At 36.5% G+C, this 20,708-nt stretch overlaps 1 protein-coding gene across 4 annotated transcripts in view; it reads right to left on the bottom strand.

The window, feature by feature from the left end:
- The window catches only part of Robo1 (roundabout guidance receptor 1), a 373,106-nt gene that overhangs the window by 38,091 nt on the left and 314,307 nt on the right, over positions 1-20,708 (bottom strand). For 2 of the 4 annotated variants that reach the window (XM_047564416.1, XM_047564418.1), the window contains exons 17-21: positions 18,523-18,694; positions 13,789-13,986; positions 9,781-9,807; positions 8,334-8,376; positions 1,382-1,536 (exon numbers count right to left, since the gene is read on the bottom strand). In XM_047564416.1, coding sequence (XP_047420372.1) covers positions 1,382-1,536; positions 8,334-8,376; positions 9,781-9,807; positions 13,789-13,986; positions 18,523-18,694 — 595 coding nt within the window. The remainder of the gene's footprint in view (positions 1-1,381; positions 1,537-8,333; positions 8,377-9,780; positions 9,808-13,788; positions 13,987-18,522; positions 18,695-20,708) is intronic. The other 2 variants (XM_047564420.1, XM_047564417.1) reach the window with 1 other exon arrangement.

Raw genomic sequence — 20,708 nt, 5'->3', positions numbered from 1 at the left:
TCATATCTAATTTCTAGGAATTGTTTTGTTTAATAACGGTTAAGAAATACTGCAAAGGCAATATGCTCATTTTGCTTTGCCAGTCTTTCTATATGAGTGTTATCCAATAGGTCTTCTAAAGGTGTTGGATTTGTCCTAACCTCCAGGGTCCAACACAGCAGCCACCGGCCACATGTGGCTATGGGGAACTTGAAATGTGGGTAGTGAGAACGAGAAACTGAATTTCAAATTGTATTTTATTTAATTAATCTGAATTTAAGTAGCCATCTGTGGCCAGTAACTACCATGTTGGACAAGGCAATTCTACATATCAATTCCATTGGGTGTCACCTTCTTCTCTGTCCCTCAGCACAGTTTTTCATGTATGATTACATGATTATATGTCTAGACAGCAGAACATGGTTCTCTGGAGGACACACACTGGTTGCATGGATGGTCACATCCATGTCTAACAATGGAAACAGAGGATTGTTTTCAGGGTAGACATTTCGATGGCTCTATGATTTGTTCTTTATAATTTATTACATCTTTACTTACATGTCATCATCTCATTCCCTTTTCCTTAATTCCATGTATTATTTTGCTTTCATAGTCATCTCTTTTGATTCTTTACAATTATTTAAATGTTTCCTACATTATTAATAATGGGACTTTTGTTTCATAAGAAATTATCTGTAATTTTCCTCCTCCTTTAGATCTTGTATACTCTGTATCCACATGTTTTATTGTGATGTTTTAACATGAAGTTTTAGCAAAGTAATTTACTCACCAATGTTTCAGAACCAAAATACGCAATAGATACAGACTATAAATGTATGCATACGCACCTGCAGTGTGTGTGTGTGTGTCTTGTGTCCTCAGGATTTACACCTAAACTATAACATCTGATTTAAAATTTAAGTTAATTTTCATTTAAAATTGTTTGTTATTACTCTTTCACAAATATTGTAACTAATACTGTCAAAAATGAGGTCCACTCAAACTATGGATTTATTGGCCTTTTGATCTCTGTGATTTATTCCTAAAATCATGAATATAATTAAATATAGTAAATAATTTAATTATTGGCATTTTGTTTATCATTATACACATTCTTATAAAAATAAATGATTGTGCATGACTTTGTTTTCCTTACTTGCTCTCTATGCCAGAGCTTGTATTCTTCATTCTCTGGGGAAATGTTCTAGGGGGAGGGTGAAAATGAAAGTTTAGAAATGGAGAAAATGCTTCAATCAGGCTAGTTTGCTACACGGTGTTCAACATTTCATGAAAACGTGGATCAAAGTTTCCTTCCCCAGGTGGGCAGAGGGGAAGGAAACTCAGCTCCTCTGGCTAACTCGCCTAAGGCCAGTGCACATCCCGCTCTCTCCGAGTCCCTAACCTGGGCGGCTGTAGGTGGTCAGGTTGCTGTCACTGTTCCCATTGCCTGCAGTGCAGCAGTTGATGGAGCAGTCATTGTGGCTGTTGCCAGTATTAGGCCACGTGTCTGCGAGCCAGGGCTGAGTGGCAGGTTCACTGATGTTGAGAAGTCCTGGCCTAAAGAAATAGGTAAGACAATGTTACATGGACAGAAAATAATATTTCCTATTCAGAATTCCAGCAAATATTTGACTTCATTGTGCTCACAATAATTTGGTGCATAAGACTGAATGATATTATTATTCCTTTTATTTACAGAAAGGTAACTATCATATAATATTCTGGATATATCTCAGTGCACACAGCCATCCATCTGTGAATTGGTACTGCTCTACTTCAGACTTAAAATCTTTTACTGTTTATAATGTTCTATTCTGCCTTCACTCATAGTGATTGAAAATCAAACATGGAATCTGAAAACACAGATACATATATTTTTGAGTCTTTCAGTACCTAAAAAATATTCTAGCTAAATACATTTGCATTTCTTCATTTCTGACCCATTAAAAAATTGTAACTCTTCTCACAACTTCATTAAAAAATGGAACAATTTCCTTTACCGAGACAATGAACCCTTCACATTAGGCAGATTTACCTATTTTTCTTCCAAACCATGTTTAAGAAACAGTGAGTGTGGGCTGGCCTGACATTTTGCACAGAGCTACACTGATGTTTCAGTGAACAGTTCTGTGAGCCTGTCAACATTTTCTGATGGCGACAATGTAAAATGCCGTAAGTGACTAAATAAACAAAGAAAAGCTACTGAATGAAATCCGGTAAAACAAAGATGTCGACTAAAAGAAATATTAGCACTCATGTTTTTTTTGGCACAACAGATGTTAATCCTCTTTCACCAAGCGCTGGAGAGGCCAAGTGCATCGGGAGTTATTAATGGGAGCCCTGGACCACCAGTGCCAGAGACTCAAACTGGAGTCCAAGAGCAGCATTCTTCATGTCCGTTTTCAACATTCACTCCATGTGATAACTCAGCAAAAGAGGCGATGATGTATGATGTGCTGTCCAATCCTCAATAAACAGTCTGGCGCTACAGACTATGCAAAGATTTTCTTTGTGGTTTCATTTTCTTTGTTAAAATGCAATAACCAGGCTTCTCATTTACTTGGGAAGCAAGGACCTGACATTGCTTTCTAAATGGTTCCTATTTTGCCACAGAGAAACATATTTTTGCAAATGATGATTATTTGTAATTCACTTCAAATAAAGAATATGGATTTACAATCCCTATAACTGTGTCTATATATGTATATATTTATACAATTAAGGATGTACGTTTCCTCTTTGTTTACAATATGAGAAGCAGTTTTTAATTCTGTACATGTATTAATTTATTAATCATCATAACCATTTTACAGGTGGGGAATGCTAACGTCTAAGTTTTACAGATGAGAAAATGGGATACCTGAGAGAAATCAAGGACCTGTGCATACTATATGGAGAGAGTGAGCGGTTGAGTAGGGATTCCAACACAAGCTGTGGCCCTGGAGTTCACACTGTGTTCTAGGATGCCATACACTGGAGTTTGAGGAAATTCCCTGAAGCTCTCAAACACTCTTAATGAAGAATGAAGAAAATATCCAAAGGCCCAAAATTCAGGACAAAGCTGCTAAAACTGAACTAACTATTAAAATTGGTAATAGAAATATGCTTTGAAGCCTGGTGTGGTGGCATACACTTGTAATCCTAGCCACTCAGGAGACTGAGGCAGGAGCAATTCTGAGGCCAGCCTAGGCAAAATTAAAAAATTAAAAAGATCTGGGGATGTAGTTCAGAGGTAAAGCACCCCTAGATTCAATTCCCAATGCCAGATAAACAATTTGAAGGGAATTGTTGCCAAACTGTTGAAACTTCAAACATTTAAATGCAAGCCATTTCCACAGATACCTAGTGTTTTTGAAATAGATGTTTGTTATAAAACTTCTGCATCTAGTAATCTTTAGGTTTCCTACTTCATTCCTCCTTGAAGTTGTACCATAAATGATAGAAGTTATTAAAAATAACTGTAATTAATAAGTTATTAAAATAATAAGTTATTAAAAATAAACTGTAAAAGTTATTAAAAATGAAACTCCCATTTTCAACACTGCAGAGATCATAAGTCTGAAGTAGGGGTCAAGTAGAAATTTTCCACAGCCCAACGTACACATTTTAGTAGAAACAGACAATATTTTAAAACTACTATGATTTCCTCTGTGGGTGTGTGAGTAGGAGGGTGGTAATCTTTTTACAGTGAATACTTTGATATCATCACTAGCTTAGAAAATTTTTCATATATGGGTGATTTCCAATAGGAAGTAGGATTAACAACTCACATCCTGCTTTCTGTTTAGACTTGAGTTTGGAATGCTAATTATTTATGGAGAAAGGTGAGCCATGGTCACTGTCCCATGATGAATCTTAAAGTGCCGTGTGTATGTGTGTGTGTGTGTGTGTGTGTGTGTGTGTGTGTGTGTGTCAGAGGCCTTGGAGGAAGATGAGGCCACTTGCAGCTATTCTGACAAGGGTGTGAGGGGTCTTTTTAAACTAACAGCTTCACAGGCTACCTTTATTCATTAAAACTTAGTGTGTATCAAACTACAACAAATATAAAACAGAAGCAAAACATGTGTGGGCTACAGTGGTTAACATGGGTCTAAAACATCATTATGGAGTGTTACCTATTAAGGGGACAGACCTAGGCCATGAGGGGAAAGAGGGCAAATGTGTACTAATAATTGTGAGGCAGTTACCTTCAATTCCTCCTCTCCTGCCACTTGACACATTCCAATCACTCACTCCAGGAGAACCTGTTTGAACTTTAAACCACAAAATACAGGACTATCGAGTTCAAGAGCTCGGGAAAATGGCGGAGGGGCCTAACAGGAAGTGTTGTCAGGCTGTGAGTCATGTCCTCCCCACTGCCAGGTATCCCCAGTGGGCTGCCAATGTTCAAAGAGCAGCAAGACTGGAGCTCCATTTCTTTCTTCCCTTTTCTAGAAAGGACAGGAAACATGGTACTGGCTTCACTACCAGGTTATCTTCACTAGTTCACTCCTTGTTTGGGGATTTCTCTAATTTTTCCTGATTGAAGCTGTGGTTTGAATTTTAAGTAGGGTTTTTGGAAGAGGCAACTGGAATTTTCCAGGGAAGGAAAAAAAATTCATAAGGACAGCTCCTTAGCAAATCTGTGTTCCTCTCCTGTATTACCACAAAAGTTCTTTGCCATTTTCAAGTTGAGCAGAGTTCTCCTGGCTTACTGTTATTCTGGCTCTCTCTTTGCTGAGAATAACCAAATTACAGTTTGGAGAACTAGAAGAGAGTTCCAGCAAATGTCCTCATTTATTAGAGGAAACAATCCAGCACCAAATAATTTCCTTAAAGTCATCAAGAAATGAATTCAGGTCTTCTGACATTCACTTATTAAAAAACTCATTCAGTCTTTTCTCAGATATTTGTAAATGATTCAAAGTTCATGTAATTATTGAATTTATTGGTATCCTTCAATGAACTACATTTATTATATTATAAAAATAATAATAAATGTTTATTAATAAGCCACATATTCTCTGTAATCCAGGATCTCATATTCTCTTGTCAGAAGCAATTGTATCTACCAAGGGAGGCAAACTCTTCTGTAAAGGACCAAACAGAAACCACTGAAATCTTTGCAGGCCATTTAATTTCTGCTGTAACCACTCAATTTCTTTTTATAGCTCAAAAGCAGGAATAGACAGTACATACACAAATGAGCCTGTCTATATTCTTATAAAACTTTATTTACAAAAACAGGTAGCAGGCTGTGCTCAGCACAAAAGCTATGATTTGGTTATTCTTGATACAAAGAGTGACGGAGTTACAAAGAAAAGCTAATGCACTGCTTCCTGTTGGGTGCTTAATTGTGATAGTTGCACAGTACAGATTTTGTGGAGGGTACAGCAGGTGAAATCTGATACACTAACTAGGGGTGATGGGTGGGAAGACATTATTAGGCTATGTATAAGCAATGTGCAATGTAGCAAGGATACAGGAGATGAAATACTGGTGAATGGCAGATAGATTGGCACAAGGGATTGTAGAGTACAGCACATAGAAGTGAAAAATGCGACTGAAAAGTCCTAGACTTTGTGGACTTCACATGCTATGCCACAGTTGGATTTGATAATGTAAACATGGCAAGTCCTACTGAAGGTGAGTTTTTCAGCAGCTTAGGGACATACATGATTAGTAGGATTTCGAAAGATCATTATGGCTCCATTGGACAGAGGATTAGTAGAAAACAGTGCTAATGAAACTGGATGAACTTAGGATAGCTGGGAGCTCCTAGTCTGGGCAAGGGAGAATAAGTTCTTTAAAAGAAAGAGTATCAGTGATAATGAAGGGATAAAAAAAATAGGATCCATAGAACACAGTAATGGTTACAGAAGGTGAAAGAGGATGACCAATAGATCTTAGCTTAGGTGGCATTAGCCAAGAGAGGTGGCAAGTTCAGTGAGTACTCAGGAAGTCTGCAATGCATGAGGGAAACCAAGACATAAGAGTTGGATGTGAGCAAAGCCCGAGCCGGTATTCACTATTCAGTCTCTTCTCCAGTGATCACAAAACACAGTGTTACGGTTTGGACGGCAACATTCTACAAAAGCTCATGTGTTGAAGACTGGTCCCCATGAAGCAAGGTGCAGAGGTTGGGCTTTTAGGCAAAGATTGGATCATAAGGGCTCTGACCTCATCAGTGGCTGAGTTCATTTGGTCAGTGGATTAATCCATTGATAGCTTGGCAGACTACTAGGAAGTGGGACCTAGTCAGAGGAAGTAAGTCACTAGGGCATGATCAAGAGTTGACTTTGTCTTTGGTCCTTTCCTCAACCCTCACTCCTCTGCTTCCCAGCGGCCATGAATTAAGCAGAGGAACTTGATCATAGCAACAGAAAGCTCCCCACCCCTACCCACATGTAGATTCATCACAGCTAGAAAAGAGGCCTCTTCTTAATGTACCCATGTACACTGTCTTTCTCATTCTAATTGATTTTTTTCCACAGTACTTATCAACTACTGTTGATACTGTATAGTTGACCTTCTAAAAAATGTTTATTATCCATCTTCTATCTCTCCCTCCATAATGAAATATCCACAAGGTCAGGAATTTTATCCACTTTGCTCACTGACGCATTCCAAGCAGCTAACACAGTGCCTGCCTTGTAGTAGGTGTTCATTTTAGTTAATGAATAAATACATTTAAAATTGTGTATATAACTGTCATCTTCAGCACCAACTCAAAAATTTTCATTTAACTATTGCCTCTGTGACATTCCAGCATCTTCAATCATTTCATTCAGGAAAATGATCATTTCTATTTAGTATTTGAAATAAATCAATTTCACTGCCAGGATTCTTATTTTCAGTTGAAAAAACACTAAGTCTTCATTATTAGTGAGCTTTCCAAATAGAGTTCAGGAACTTTACAATTCTTCATTCCTGTCCTAGCAACTACCACTTGCCACCTATGCATTCTTGTCACTGTCTCCCATGTGAACAATTTGGTCTGTCTGGTTTGTAAATTTTTTAGGGAAGGAACTAGGTTAATAGTTTATGTGTGTGCACGTGCGTATAAGCACGTGCACACATGCCCATGCACAGAAGCTAGTGCCAATAAAACTGAAGTCAACAGTCATGAATAGACATACTGAGAGGTGGTTAAATAATCAGGCATTCCAGATTTACCCATAGGAAAATGTTCTTATGGCAGAGGCTCTTTCATGAATGTCTGGGCTGTGACTTACATGGAATTCCCCTGGATACAAAAATGTGCTCTGGTTTAATCCCTGAATCAAGTGGATTAACTCCTCATGAAAACCACCCTAGTATTTGGGTCTTCTGGTGGCTGGCTTTGTTTCACAGTTGTGAAAACAGGAAGTTAGCAGTATCCAGGAAAGGAAAGATTAATGCTTATTGCCACATTTGTACGGCACTAGCTAAAGGTGGTCAATATTTTTTTTAAATCGCTCTTTGTTATAAACTAAGTTCATTAATTTTCTAATCAGAAATTATATTCCTTGGATTCAGGAATAATATCTTACTCATTTTTGACTACCCTGTAGCTAACCATACTATCCAACCATATGATGAAGGGCACTCTAATAAAGTAATTTATTTTGAATTATAAATTGCTTTTGGTTAGATTTTTTCCCCCCTAATACCTAGATGCTACAGTTTTTGAGAAAAAGAGATATCACCTTATTGTGGAAAATACTGGAACTTGCCTCATGTAATTTACATCCTGTTTCAGTTCCTTTAAGCCGCCTGTCACATTAATTTGTGATTTCTCTGTGAATATATTAAAGTTCACTGAATATTAATTACCTCAAAAATTATAAGTACAGGATTGAGGATTTTTTAATTAAAGGGAGAAAAAGTTCTTTGTTAACAAACTACCTAGATTTCTTTTTTATTTGTATGTATTTCCCTGCAAATGGAGATATCATCTAAGCTGAATTCATAACAAGAACAAACAAACATAACCTACAACTTCTGAGCAACTGCTGTGTTCAGCAGGTTTTCAAATGAGCACTTTTTCTTTGATAGTATCTGTTAACTAGCTATATTTCTTAATCTTCATAAATGCCACAGCTTAATCACTTTAACTCCTTTTAATCATCTGCTAAATCAGCAGTCTGCTTTTCTTGGTTAACGTGCTCCCTCTGGTGGCCAGTGTCTAAAGTGCAACAGCTCCCATCAGGAACTGTATTTCTGTGTAAATAACTTGATTCAATAGCATAGCTGAATGGCGTCTTTCTGAAAGATTGGAACACATTTTACATTTCAGTTAAACCTTTTGATCAATGAAACTTACATTGATGAAGAAGACAAGAAGAAATATTTGAAATTCCCCTTAGGATCTACAAAACAAGCGAGATAATTACCTCCCTCCACTGCTCACAGCTTCACCTCCTCTCTGATAAGTTACTAGAATGTTAAAGAAAAAAAAAAAAAAAAGGAACAATTAATAGACATGTTTATATACCAAAAGCTATTACATTCATGAGAATTCTTCATACAATGGAATTTTTTTTCTCCCTTCCTACCCAGAAACACTGTAAAAATTCTTACAGGACACAGCGGTTTTTTAATCCAGCTAATAATTCAAAATTTTTATTGAATTAAATATACATCATTCTTATCTTAGTGCTAACAAGACTGAGAAAAGCAAAAGTAAAACTGCAGCTGACTCTTGTTAAATATAACTATTACATATCTGTACATTAGCATTACCATAGATTTCTATTTTGAATTTATTAGATCATATTATTTCATAATTTTATAGGTGTAATCTTAAGTCTTGCCTGTGTAGGTAAATATTACAAAAACCTACTAGATTTTCCCAGAAGATTTTCCCAGTGAGACAAAAAATAAATGTTAAACCCTCCCACACACAAAGATGTAAACTTGTGACTATTAATGTGTCCAATTTTTTAACCTATTTTTTTGCATCTTTTTGAAACTCATGTTCATTATATTTTCATAATTATATTTTCATAAAACATAGTTTAATGCTTTTCAAATCTTTCTCAGCTTAATAAATTTGGGGTATAAAAATATAGCTGTACCACAAAAAAAGATTTGCACATAGTTAGGCAAAGGGTTAAGAAGATTAGCTTTTCTGTAAATACAGACACATTTTCTAAGAAGAAATGTATTTTTAAAAGCTGCCAAGTTTCTGCTACTTAGAAAAACTCCAAACTGGGAGTCTGCTCGGGAGAGATAACTGCTCCCAGTGATTCCAATAACTGGATTAAAACTGAGGCGGCATAACTACAGGTACATCTTTTACTAGAGGTGATGTGAAAGAAGAGGATCCACTTTGAAAGAAACTGAATAGAACAGAATATGAGGACTCAGACTTTGGGAAAATGAAAAGTTTTTATCTTTCACATGTGCTGGGCATTTTGGTTACCTTTCAGAATATTGATTCTAAGGACAGAGAATTACAAGGCAGAGAGATTTTTGTTGGAAAACCTGAAAGTTTAAGTTAAGGGGGTAAAAAATGCATTGCCAAATATGCAATAATCAATAAGATGATTAGCATGTTAAATCATGCTGAGGCTGGAAACAGTGTGTCTTTTTAATGAGAACACATGCAAACAGAGCTAAGATGCAACGTGGAGAATAAATGAATGCATCGGAGGATGAAAAGCAACACCAACCATTTCTACTTCAAATGCATGCCTGGCGTGAGTAAATGAAGTATTGTATTCCATTTAAGTCCTTTCCCCCCAGTTACTGCTGAAAATGTAATAAAACCAGAAACACAATAGTACAACACATGCCAAACTAACAAAGGATAGGAGGAGGGTAAGTGCAAATATATACCTGTTGGCGTGAAGGTAAAGGACGGGACTGAAAATCAAAACAAAATATAAACCAGTTATTAAGCTGAAGAGAAAGGGAACATATCACATTAGTATGAATCAAGCAGACAGCTGAACATAAAACAAATGTAAATAACCAAGCCAGTAGGTCTGACACTCTGATAAATGAATAAAACCCAATATGAGGTTAGAAAAAGAAGCTTGTCTCTACAGGTACCATATTGAAGTGTCTGACATTCTAGTACCTGGGGAAGGGAACTGTGCGTTAGCCTGTGAATGACCCTGCATTTAGCAACAAAGATTTAGCTCATGGCTCCAGTACAAACAGGAATCCTCCACTATTAATCATTTCCAAACACTGAATGATGGATTCTTAAACAAGTATTATCAGGTGTATGCTGGAACCTTATCTAGGAATCTGAAAGTAAATGCTTATTAAATGGACTAATAGGTGCACTTAAGTATTTATTATTGGAGGAAAGAGAGGAGAAGAAAGAGGAAGAAAGGAATGAGGAATGGAAGAAGGGAGGGAGGAAGGAAGGACGGAAAAACAAAGAATCATAAAAATCAAATCGTTTCTGTAAGAAATGCCTGACGTCTTATGTAAACAGCACAACACGAGATTTTTATCGTCACAAACCTTTCTGAATGGACAGAAAATGTGTGGAGTTTTAAACTTTAATTTCTCGGTCATAGTTTACATTTAGAAGCGTGGTCGGAGTAGGTTGAACATTTTTCTAATGCCACGCTAGAAGCTAAACAATAGAACAATAACACCCCTCTGAGAACCTTCACTCTCTCTGCAGTTATAAATCTTAATCTAATCAATAATGCCTGAAATTGAACTGCAGACCTCAAAAGTAGCAGCCTGGCCTCCCCCTCTTTTTCTATCTTCTATTCCTGGTGTGGGATCACACCAGAGCAATTTGCATGTCATTTCATAAAGGGAGGAGACTGACATATTTTCCAATCATTTCCCCTTAATTTAAAGTAAATGCTGCCCTGGATTTAAAAAAAAAAAAAAGCAAAGAAATCTACATCATGACACCACACCCTTTAAGGTGAAAACTTGCTTTCTTAAAAAAAATCTTTATGACAAACAAATTGGAATATTGATTACCTATCATGAATCCAAAAGCTGCCAAAATGTATTTTCCATTGTACATTTGAACAATGATAAGAAATTTACTTTAGGATTAGAGCTCAGGGTTTGCAAAGTGGAACGTGTAGCGTCGTCTACAACTGTTACTTCTTACTAAACCATTTCACCTCTGAGCAGCCTAGAAAGAACAACAGCAAAACCTTAATGCTGTGCACCCAATTGATACACTGGCCTTCAGTCTGCAGCACAGCAGCCCCTGTCTTAAGAACTCCATTGTGTTTTCTTTCAGTTAGATCTTTTCAGAGAGTCAATGTAATTTAGCTACATTCAAAAATCCAGAGCCATAGTAACAAGTCTTCATTAAAAAAAAAAAAAAAAAGGTACATTTGAAACTAAAGTGATTCAAGCAAGAATGCAGTGCCTGAACATTAATTTGCAATCACAAGGACACAGGAAATATGAAAGGTCCTTGTCATTACTCCTCATAACTAACTGCTAACCCCAGTTTGAGCAATTGAGGAAGAGATGAAAAAAAGGTCAGCACTAAATGAAATTTTCACTGCTAGCACACCAAAGAACGACTTGATTTTCAGAGCTTCTAATAATATAATGAACTCTGTGTACTCAGTGATGCTGATGTAATATGTGTATGTGGACGGAGCATCCAATGTCCCAGCAGATGTCACACGTACAGCTCTATGCAGGGGGAAATGCTAAAAATGCTCATGAGTACCCATACTCTGGCTTGATAATTTACAGGTCAAAAGGTTCTTTCCCATTTTTTTTTTAAACAATTTTACTTCCTATTTTCCTGAAACTACTGGCATTGTGTTTGGCATTGAAAATTTAAGATCTCAAAATGCACTTTAAAAAAAAATGCATAGAAATAGAATTAAGAAAAAGTGCCAATGGGATAAAGTGAGGAAAGCAGAATCAGTGTTCACCAAATTACATTTGTAATTATGTTCTATGATTTCTGCTTAACAGAAGCTAGTTGAAAAGACAAGGATATTAGTTTATAGGTCCCGCTGAAAGAGCACATAGGCATTTGTCAGCATGCTCAAAGGACATTAGTAAAGAACAGGGAGCGTTTCAGAAAGGAGAGTTTCATGTCACATTCTTAGACTTCAAGACAATACAGAGCATTAAACTGTTATAATCACACGGCTGTGACACTTGATCATGATAAGGAACACTGGATTTCACTGACTGGCTGATGATAAAATGGAGTTAATGGCAGAAGTCTGATGAACAGAAAATTCACACTAAATGTTAGTTGCTTTTCCTCATTCAGATTTGTAAACATAGTCTCCTCCCAGCATCCTGCCCTTTCCCCACTCCACCAAACACAGACATCCACAAACCCCTTCTCTGCATGGATTTGCAGTCAAAGGTTTTATTTGGAAACACATGTGCCTGACATTGTTCTACTTTCTATACATAATGAGCACCACTCTCTTCACAGTAACCTCTAAGCCCTCGTTTTCCATTTCACAGGCAGGGATACTGACATTTTGCTTCATCTCTAGGTAGGACACATATCTGAAAAAAACATATTTCAGGATGATAATGCTAAGGCAAATCTATGCATATGAAGAGACTGCTGCTGAGCTGCAGGCAGGAGGCACATGGATTTATTTTACAGTATTAATGATGAATCTGTGTTGACTCTTTTTTCCCAAGACCTCTAGGAACAGCACAAATATTTCACACTGTTGACACAGAATGTTTATAAATGTGTAAGGACATTCGAGTTCTACCTACTCTTGAAAATTCCGACTTAAACCATATAATTTGAGAAATGTTCTGTCCAAGAGATACAGAAAATGTTCACTTATGAAATATGTAGACAATTTAGGAAAAGAAAAGATGGTGAGGGTCAGGGAAGGGATGTCTTAATTTATTGGTAATTATCTTTAAATATGCTTTGTAGCAAAGCAAAACTTTTATATGTTGGCTCTATAACTAAGATGAACATGTAATTTGCAATCCAAACCTTGACAATTTTGAGAGCAAAATGCATTATTATAATACTTTTTTTGAACTAATGACATAAACAGGAACTACAATCTGAAAATTGGGAGGTGAGTCTATCTCCAGCCCAGGTATAAAGACTAGAGTTGGTGGATATATTTGGGGTGGGAGGGAAGAGCAGGATTATCTACCTGAACATTAAAATTCTCCTCAGAGAATAAAAACTGAAAATTAAAAATGTACAGGACTTGAAGATATGTAGCAAAGGTATTTATGAAATATGCTGGCATATTCAGTTCATCCTGAAAGGTATAAATAATAGCAGACAAATAATCTTTTTTTCTAATATAAAGACATGTGTAACAAAATCATCATCATTAATGGACAGTGTACAAGACATTCGACTGCAGGACCTTTAATCTAAGAATGGAAAAGTACTAATGCTCTTCCTTCCCCAATCTTCATAATGTGCTCCCATTCATTAAGAAAGGACTGCTTTTAGAAATAATCACGTGTTAGGATTCTCTCTTTTTCTTGCTTCACAATGAACAACAACCCTTTTAAAACTATGTGAGTTTCAAGTCCTCATTTATAATTCCTGTGATAGGAGACTACAAATTTCCCCCAAGAATTAAAGTAATAAAATAATTGCCTAAGAGAAGAAGGCCACAGAGTCACAACCAAATCCAGATGTGTGTTGGTGAAACGTATTTTAACGGATCTGGGTCCTAAGAAACTGATAAACTCTGTTGTACAATCACATGAGAGAGGTTCATATGCAGATATCATGATAAAAGCACTTTAGAGAATCGCTATATATTGAAATAATTTAACAGGTGGGATATGTGTCACCATGAATCGTGTGGAGTCCAAGTTTAAAACTGAGAGTTTCATAAACATATTAAAATGTGAATAACCTGAGAAAGCTAATACCTTTCCTGATACCGGCATAAGTACTAGTGAGTCCGTTCCTCTTCTTGCGGTGTCGGTAGAGCCAGATGCTGAAAACCATGAGGATGATCCAGCAGGCTGCCCCGATTCCTGCGATGAACGCTGGCTGTTTCACCACGTCTGAAATCTGCTGAGCAAGGCTGACCTGGTCCTCAGATGACACGGGGTTCCCATGAGAATCTGAAAGGCCATCTTCTGATGAGTTGGGGTGTAAGCCTCAGTGTGATGATGTAAGAATACGTATAGGACACAAAACACTTGTCATTTTATTTTGCCAATTTCGGACCATGATTTCTCTTTTTCATTCTGCATCACCACAGTGGAGTGAAACAGTTCATGAGATCACCAGTACAATTCATTCATTTTAATTCAAAATAAGTATGGATGTAATTTTGTGTGATCATAGCTGAAATAAGGACAGTGGCATGCTGTTTCTCTTTTTACTTCACAAGTCTGCAGGATCCTGTTTAGATTAAGTTTCAGGGGACGATGCTCACTAACTGAATTAAATATAAACATGTAGCACCATAAAATGAAAAAAAAAAAAAAAAAACACCCCACAATACTTTAATGTAATTATACAAATACATAACAGGTACTGAATAGTGTACGTTTAGAAAAGGTAGAAAATTTCTCAAAATTCTGTAGGATCCTTAAATACATGCCATAAAAGGGGTTAAAATAAAATTTTACTTTTTCCATAGGTAGAAATTTGAAAAATGGGGTGTGGTGTGGTGTGTGTGTGTGTGTGTGTGTGTGTGTGTGTTTGCATATCCCCTTTCCAATATTATATTGCAACATCCTTAACTGTCTTAGAAACACATTATTTCACCTACATTCAGAGTGTCCTGTAAAATTAAGGATCGTTAAAATACAATGACAGATTAAGATAATGTTACCATTTTAAGAACTGTGAATAATCTTTCTTTTAAAATAATAACCACTGCCAGCAATAGATATAAGAAAAGAACATTAAATATGTAAAAGAATCTTCAAGTGTTATGAATAGTCAAAAAGACATTCTCAGTTGGGTATTTTGATTCAAGAATTAAAAATTGATGGAATATGTGGCTAATAAAATGTGCTTATTTTACATTTATGTCTTAAACCTACAAAGATATTTTTCAAGCCTGCCATTACTTCAGGTCACACAGAGCAGTCTGCAAAGCCTTTGTAGAAAACTCAAGATTGTCACTCTTCCGTCAAAGCTGCTTTGTAGACACCATGTGATGCTAGCCCCAAGGCTACCCAGTGGGGAGAATTCCCAATGGTGTCTGCAGTCTTAATATTCTTCCCCCACAACATCTGATGACCCAAGAAGGGGCTTGCCTGCTTCATTAAGATTGTGCTTTCTCACAATTATTAAATCATTTGAGTTGGAAAATATTCATGTATCACACTCTTAAAAGTTTATGTTGCCTCTGTATCTGTTTTGAATCTAAGATTACCTTTCTCATACCAGAAGAAGGGTTTAGTCACTCTCAACAGAGTCTCCAGCTCTCTGCTTCCTTCCTATTCCTCGGTATGGTCAATGCAGAATTCCCCATTATATAACCCGCTCCTGGTGACCACCCCTCCAGGAGATACCACCTCCTTGACTCACCCTCCTACCCACAAGGACTGCACAGAGAAATGCAGTAGTGACAACCTTTTAGTCACAGCATGACCCCACAGAACTCCTTTCTGTTTTCTCTATGAACAATTAGAACTCTGGGCAGGAAACCTCCTTAGATAACACCCTGCACACCAATAAAGCCCTCAGCCCACAAGTCCTCTCTCTCTCTGGCTCCCCACCTGCAGGCCTAGCTCACTGGCCTCTAGGTCTTCTCACTGGCCCTTGTCAGCATCTCTGCTCTTGTGGATCTGTGAGTAATACACTCCTGCTATTTCATGTGTTCTGTGGCTTTGCCTCTCTGAGTTTCATCTGATTAACACACCTGGTCGGAGCTCTCCTCTCAGCCAAGGCTCTCCCAGAGAAGAGCCATCTTGGCAGATCAAAACACAAGGGCATCTGCTGGTCTAACAGTTTGCTATTATAAGGACATCCAGTCACGGAGTTGGATACTTAGGCATTATGTTCTCTGTCAGGACAAAAAAAGTACCCTGTGAAAGGTACAATATAAACATCCACAACCAAATCCTCTAGAGCCCTGTCAGGTAGGGTTAGAGTTTATAGCTACTTCACAGAGAGATCTTGAGATAAAATTCAAGAGAAATACAATTCTGCTAACACAGTCTGCTTTAAAATAGAAATCTTTCCAGTCTAAAACTATATTTTTCCATAAAAATAATTGGTATAACTTATTCTATATGAATAACATTTCTTGAAAAGAAAAAACTCCTACAGGTTATGTTTTCTTATTAAATTATATTGCATCTTGATAAGATAGTTGGCAGGAAAAAATCAGCAGCTTTCAATGGCTACGGAAACAGCCTTTCTTTGTTGTGTGTGTATATGTTGTGAGGGAGGGCAGTTTATTTTTTTTTTTTTTCTTGAACAGAATTCTAGATTTCATTCTATGAAGGATCAAGGCTGAAAACCCTATTTTCACAAGCAGTCTCTTGCCTTCAACTGTTTGTTGACTTAAAGTTTTATTTCATGTTCCAGACCCTTTTATCTCTGGTTATCCTAAAAGCACTTCATCCTCTAAAAGTTCACCAACCAGACCTATTCTTTTTATTCCTAATATGTCCTTTGTATCTGCTAGGTTTATAGACTTCATGACTATTTGTGCAGGGTTATGTTGGGTAGCTTCAGATTTTATGGAAACAGCCCAGAGAGGTTCCATGTAAGCAACCAGATGGGCTTAACAGAATAAAGTGCAGTGTGACTAATGAATTAAAGCAACCCCTCTCTACCTCAGGCTTTGTCTCACTGCAGCTGGGGCTATATAAAGATCTGGAAAACTGGAACACACTTAAAATTTCAAGGAAACCAATTTGACCTTTAAATCCCATGATTTAAATCTTAAATAAATAAAATTACACATGGTCCTTTTTTCCAATTCATCTTCCAAAAACTAGGACTAAACATCATATGTTATAAAAATAGGTAACCAGTATCCATAGTGGCTCAGGTCATCAAGACATACCTTTTAATTTCAATTTCAAAAAACTAATGCTGACATTTCAAAAGAGTGGACAAATATTTGAATATCAACTATGTTTTTCAATATACACTCTTTTCCCCATATCTTATATAACATTGCAACAGATGCACTAAACAATTTTTCCTAGTTTCCTGTATTGCTTGAAATAAACCAGGAAGCTATTTTTGTTTAGAAGTTTTTGTATAATCATTTTAAAATGTGTCAAATGGAAAACACAAGTCCAAAAAATAAAATAAAATTGAGGCCCAAATTGTGACGGGGTCAGTAAGCCTCGCAGGAGGCTTGAATGGTCCTCTCATAACTGACTATTGGGAAGCAGCTCCTGACCATGCCTTCATTTTGTGCTGGCCTTGTTTATCTTCTTGCAATCACATCAGGCAAGAGTAATGTGCACCTTTCCAGCCTGCAGTGTCAGCTCTCCCATAGAATATGTATTTCCTTTCCTCTTTTTTGCTGGTGCAGGGACAATGTGGGAAGTCCATGCTAAGAAACTAGGGCTCTTCAGCTTACAACCAACCCACAACAACTAGGTGGAACAGAGTCCTACTGGACAATTGAAATTGGCATAGACTTTATTGTGTTACATCACATAAACTTGCAAGTGTATGTGTTACAGCAGCTAGCATTGTCTTACAATGGAACGTTAACAATATTTTCCAAAACAAATGTGAAGTTCTTTAGGTATCACAACAGTTAATCAAAGTCAAATGTTTCTTTTACTTTTATTATAAAATAATCCCATGATGTCATTCATACTTATTAATATGCAAAACCATATGGACTCATTTGTGAAGCATAAAGATTGGTACAAATGATCCTTTTGCATAATTTATATCTGTCATAAAATATTACTGATGCCTAACCTCTGATTTGTAATATATAGACACAAAGTAGACTGTATACTTTTTGGTGCCTTTCCTAATTTAAATATTAACTCTTAAAATCTAACCTTTTTCTCCTGGCTTCTTAGTTGCAATATTGCTTTATTGGTATTACTTACTAATTCATACACTAGGTTCATAATATTTTGCCTACAGTTATTTCTAATAATGAAACCTAGGTCAGTTTTGTTTTTTTAAATTCATGTAAAATTTGTGAAGCACAAATTGTGTTTAACTTTCTAAGTAATTAGCATAGAAATATTAGTTGTATTTATTGTAGAAAAAAATTCCACAGGACCCAGGATGATGATATTGAATATTAACCTAACTTTTGCTTGAACTATCATCTAAAATGTGTATTCAGATAAGGTTAGTTTAGTTGTAAGATATCTATAGTCGTACCTCATGTGACTATATTAGGGTCAATGATGAACCATTTGTATGCCTGTTGCATGAGATTGCCTAATGACATCACGTGCATCTTAGTTTGTATAACTACACTCTATGATGTTCACACAAGGGTAAAATTGCTTAACAATGCCTTTGTTAGAATGTGTCCTTTTTGGTAACCAATGCACAACTCTGGGTGTGAGTGAGTGTATTTTAAGTAAAGCTACACCCCTGTAGCTGTAAGCCTTACTTCCATATTCTATTAACTTTCAACAGTGGCTCAGATACAGACACATGGGACAGTGAAAGACTGTCGTACTGGAACCGGAACTCACCTAACTGGATGAACTGAGGCTCGCTCTTCACCCCAGGTCCAGCCCCAGTGCTAGCGGCCACTTCCACACTGTACCGGATCCCAGGAACCAGGGAGGGAATAACCACAGAAAAGGTTGAACCATCTACCGTCTTGTTTATATGGTATCGAGTTTCATTGCCCAGACACCAAACCTGGAAGAAGTACATAATGAAAATCAAGCTTGTAAAATTTCCAAGATAATGCAAAGATCAACATAGGATGAAGACAGATTTTAGAACTTGACAGAGTTTAGATGAATCATGAAGCTAGTACACAAAGTTTCAAAAGTCAGTTTTTCCCAATACCAAGCTCTGAGAAGACTTCCAGTCAAGCCCAGTATTGGGAATAGTTCCACTACTGGACTATTGGTAACAGTTACACTTTCTCAATTATTTTAAAGGATTGCCTAAGGTAAGTCTACAAACTTTTGCTTGAAGATAATCATTCCTCTTAATGCACATCATATCCCATGTCATTAGGTTTTTGCTCTTTTTAAAAAAAATTTTTTAAGAGCATGATATTATTTGCCAGGAAAAAAGAACCTTGCAGAAAGCTGTACATATACAGGTAAAGAATAATGTGCATAACATTATTCAACATTTGTGTTGTAGGTGTGATGCCCGATTACCAGGCATCACAAGACAAAGGTAAGGAGGGAGCTCTGTGTCTGATGCTTCAACAGTTTCCTGGGATAGAATCACCTGACACTGTCACTTCACATTTCATATCAAACTCATGAAGCAGTTGATTTGAAAGGACAGTGAGCTTTTGCATAAAACAAAGCAGTTTGTATAAATAAGGTAATTAAAGATAAGACCGAACTTCAGGAGTAAACACCATCCTAGGCTTTTATTCAGCTTTTGGTACGTTGAACTGTTATCAATGAGATAAATTAGCAATCTGGTATTATAGCTAAAGGAGAGTATTAACTAGTCTTTCATAAGATACATGAGATCATAAAGAATAACAATACATATTTGAAGTGCAAGAAACACATTCTATAATAAGAAAGTTATCGTATGCTTCATTAACTTTGATAGTGATATTTGTGATGGAAAATTATATTTGGATTTGGTTTCCATAAGAGAATAATCCATGCAGGAGTGAAGAACACTCTATATTCTTTATGATATCCTTGAGCAAAATGTAGGATTAGCTTCAAGTGGACTTCTGTCCACACTGGAATAGGAAATGGGATTTTAAATTAATCTAAAACACAAGCGTCCTCTATCACTTGGTCAATAACCTTTAATTTTGTTCTTTGAAAGTTAATATTATTTTAATATAGTTTCAATGTGTAATGCAACCGAATGGTCAGACACTATATCGGGATCTGACCATTTGGAAATAAAGACTCCTTTGTGAATTCCCCCTCCCCCCAATTACATTACACAGCTGAACTGAAGCCACAAACTGATTTTGTACCAGTCAATCAGGTTCTGAAAGGCATTTTATTATTTTAAATTGACCATGAAGTTAAGTGAAATCCACCCTTTCACATTTCTTGAGGAAAGAAATGAGTTTTGACTCTTAGGGGAAAATGCCTACATTATACAATTTTGCTTGAGAGCTGAGACATCACCTCATTTTAAATCCTTAAAAATCTTCTGTAACAGTCTATTTTTCCGGACTGAAACATAGCATCCTGTCACTCACCAGTATTGAAATAACCTTGAAACTTGTGAGAAAGCACTTAAAAGTATGGATATTTTTTACCTTCTAATAACTCAGTTACACTAGAAAAAGCCTTATTTAAAATATCTTGAAACATCCACAGTGCATTGATGGTCATATTTTAAATACTTTTTTTTTAAAGTAGCCCTACTCATGTACATAAATTTCATGTTTTTCAATTTGATTTAAAAAATAATTTTAAAATAAAATATTATACTTAAAATTAAGTTTAGTTTTTTTTAACTTTTTTTCCCCCCTTTTGAGTACCAGATATTGAACTCAGGAACAGTTGACCACAGAGCCACATCCCCAGTCCTAGTTTGTATTTTATTTAGAGACAGGGTCTCATTGAGTTGCTTAGCACCTCACCATTAATGAGGCTGGTTTTGAACTCATCCTCCTGTCTCAGTCTCCCAAGCCACTGGCACAAGCTTAGTATTTTTTAGTTATCATACAAATAAATTTGCTACTCACAAGAATTTATGTACTTCA

This window comes from Sciurus carolinensis, chromosome 9, assembly GCF_902686445.1.
Source record: "Sciurus carolinensis chromosome 9, mSciCar1.2, whole genome shotgun sequence".
NCBI classification, from domain to species: domain Eukaryota; kingdom Metazoa; phylum Chordata; class Mammalia; order Rodentia; family Sciuridae; genus Sciurus; species Sciurus carolinensis.
The sequence above is the reverse complement of the archived record's forward strand: the minus strand, read 5'-3'. Positions and strand labels throughout refer to the sequence as shown.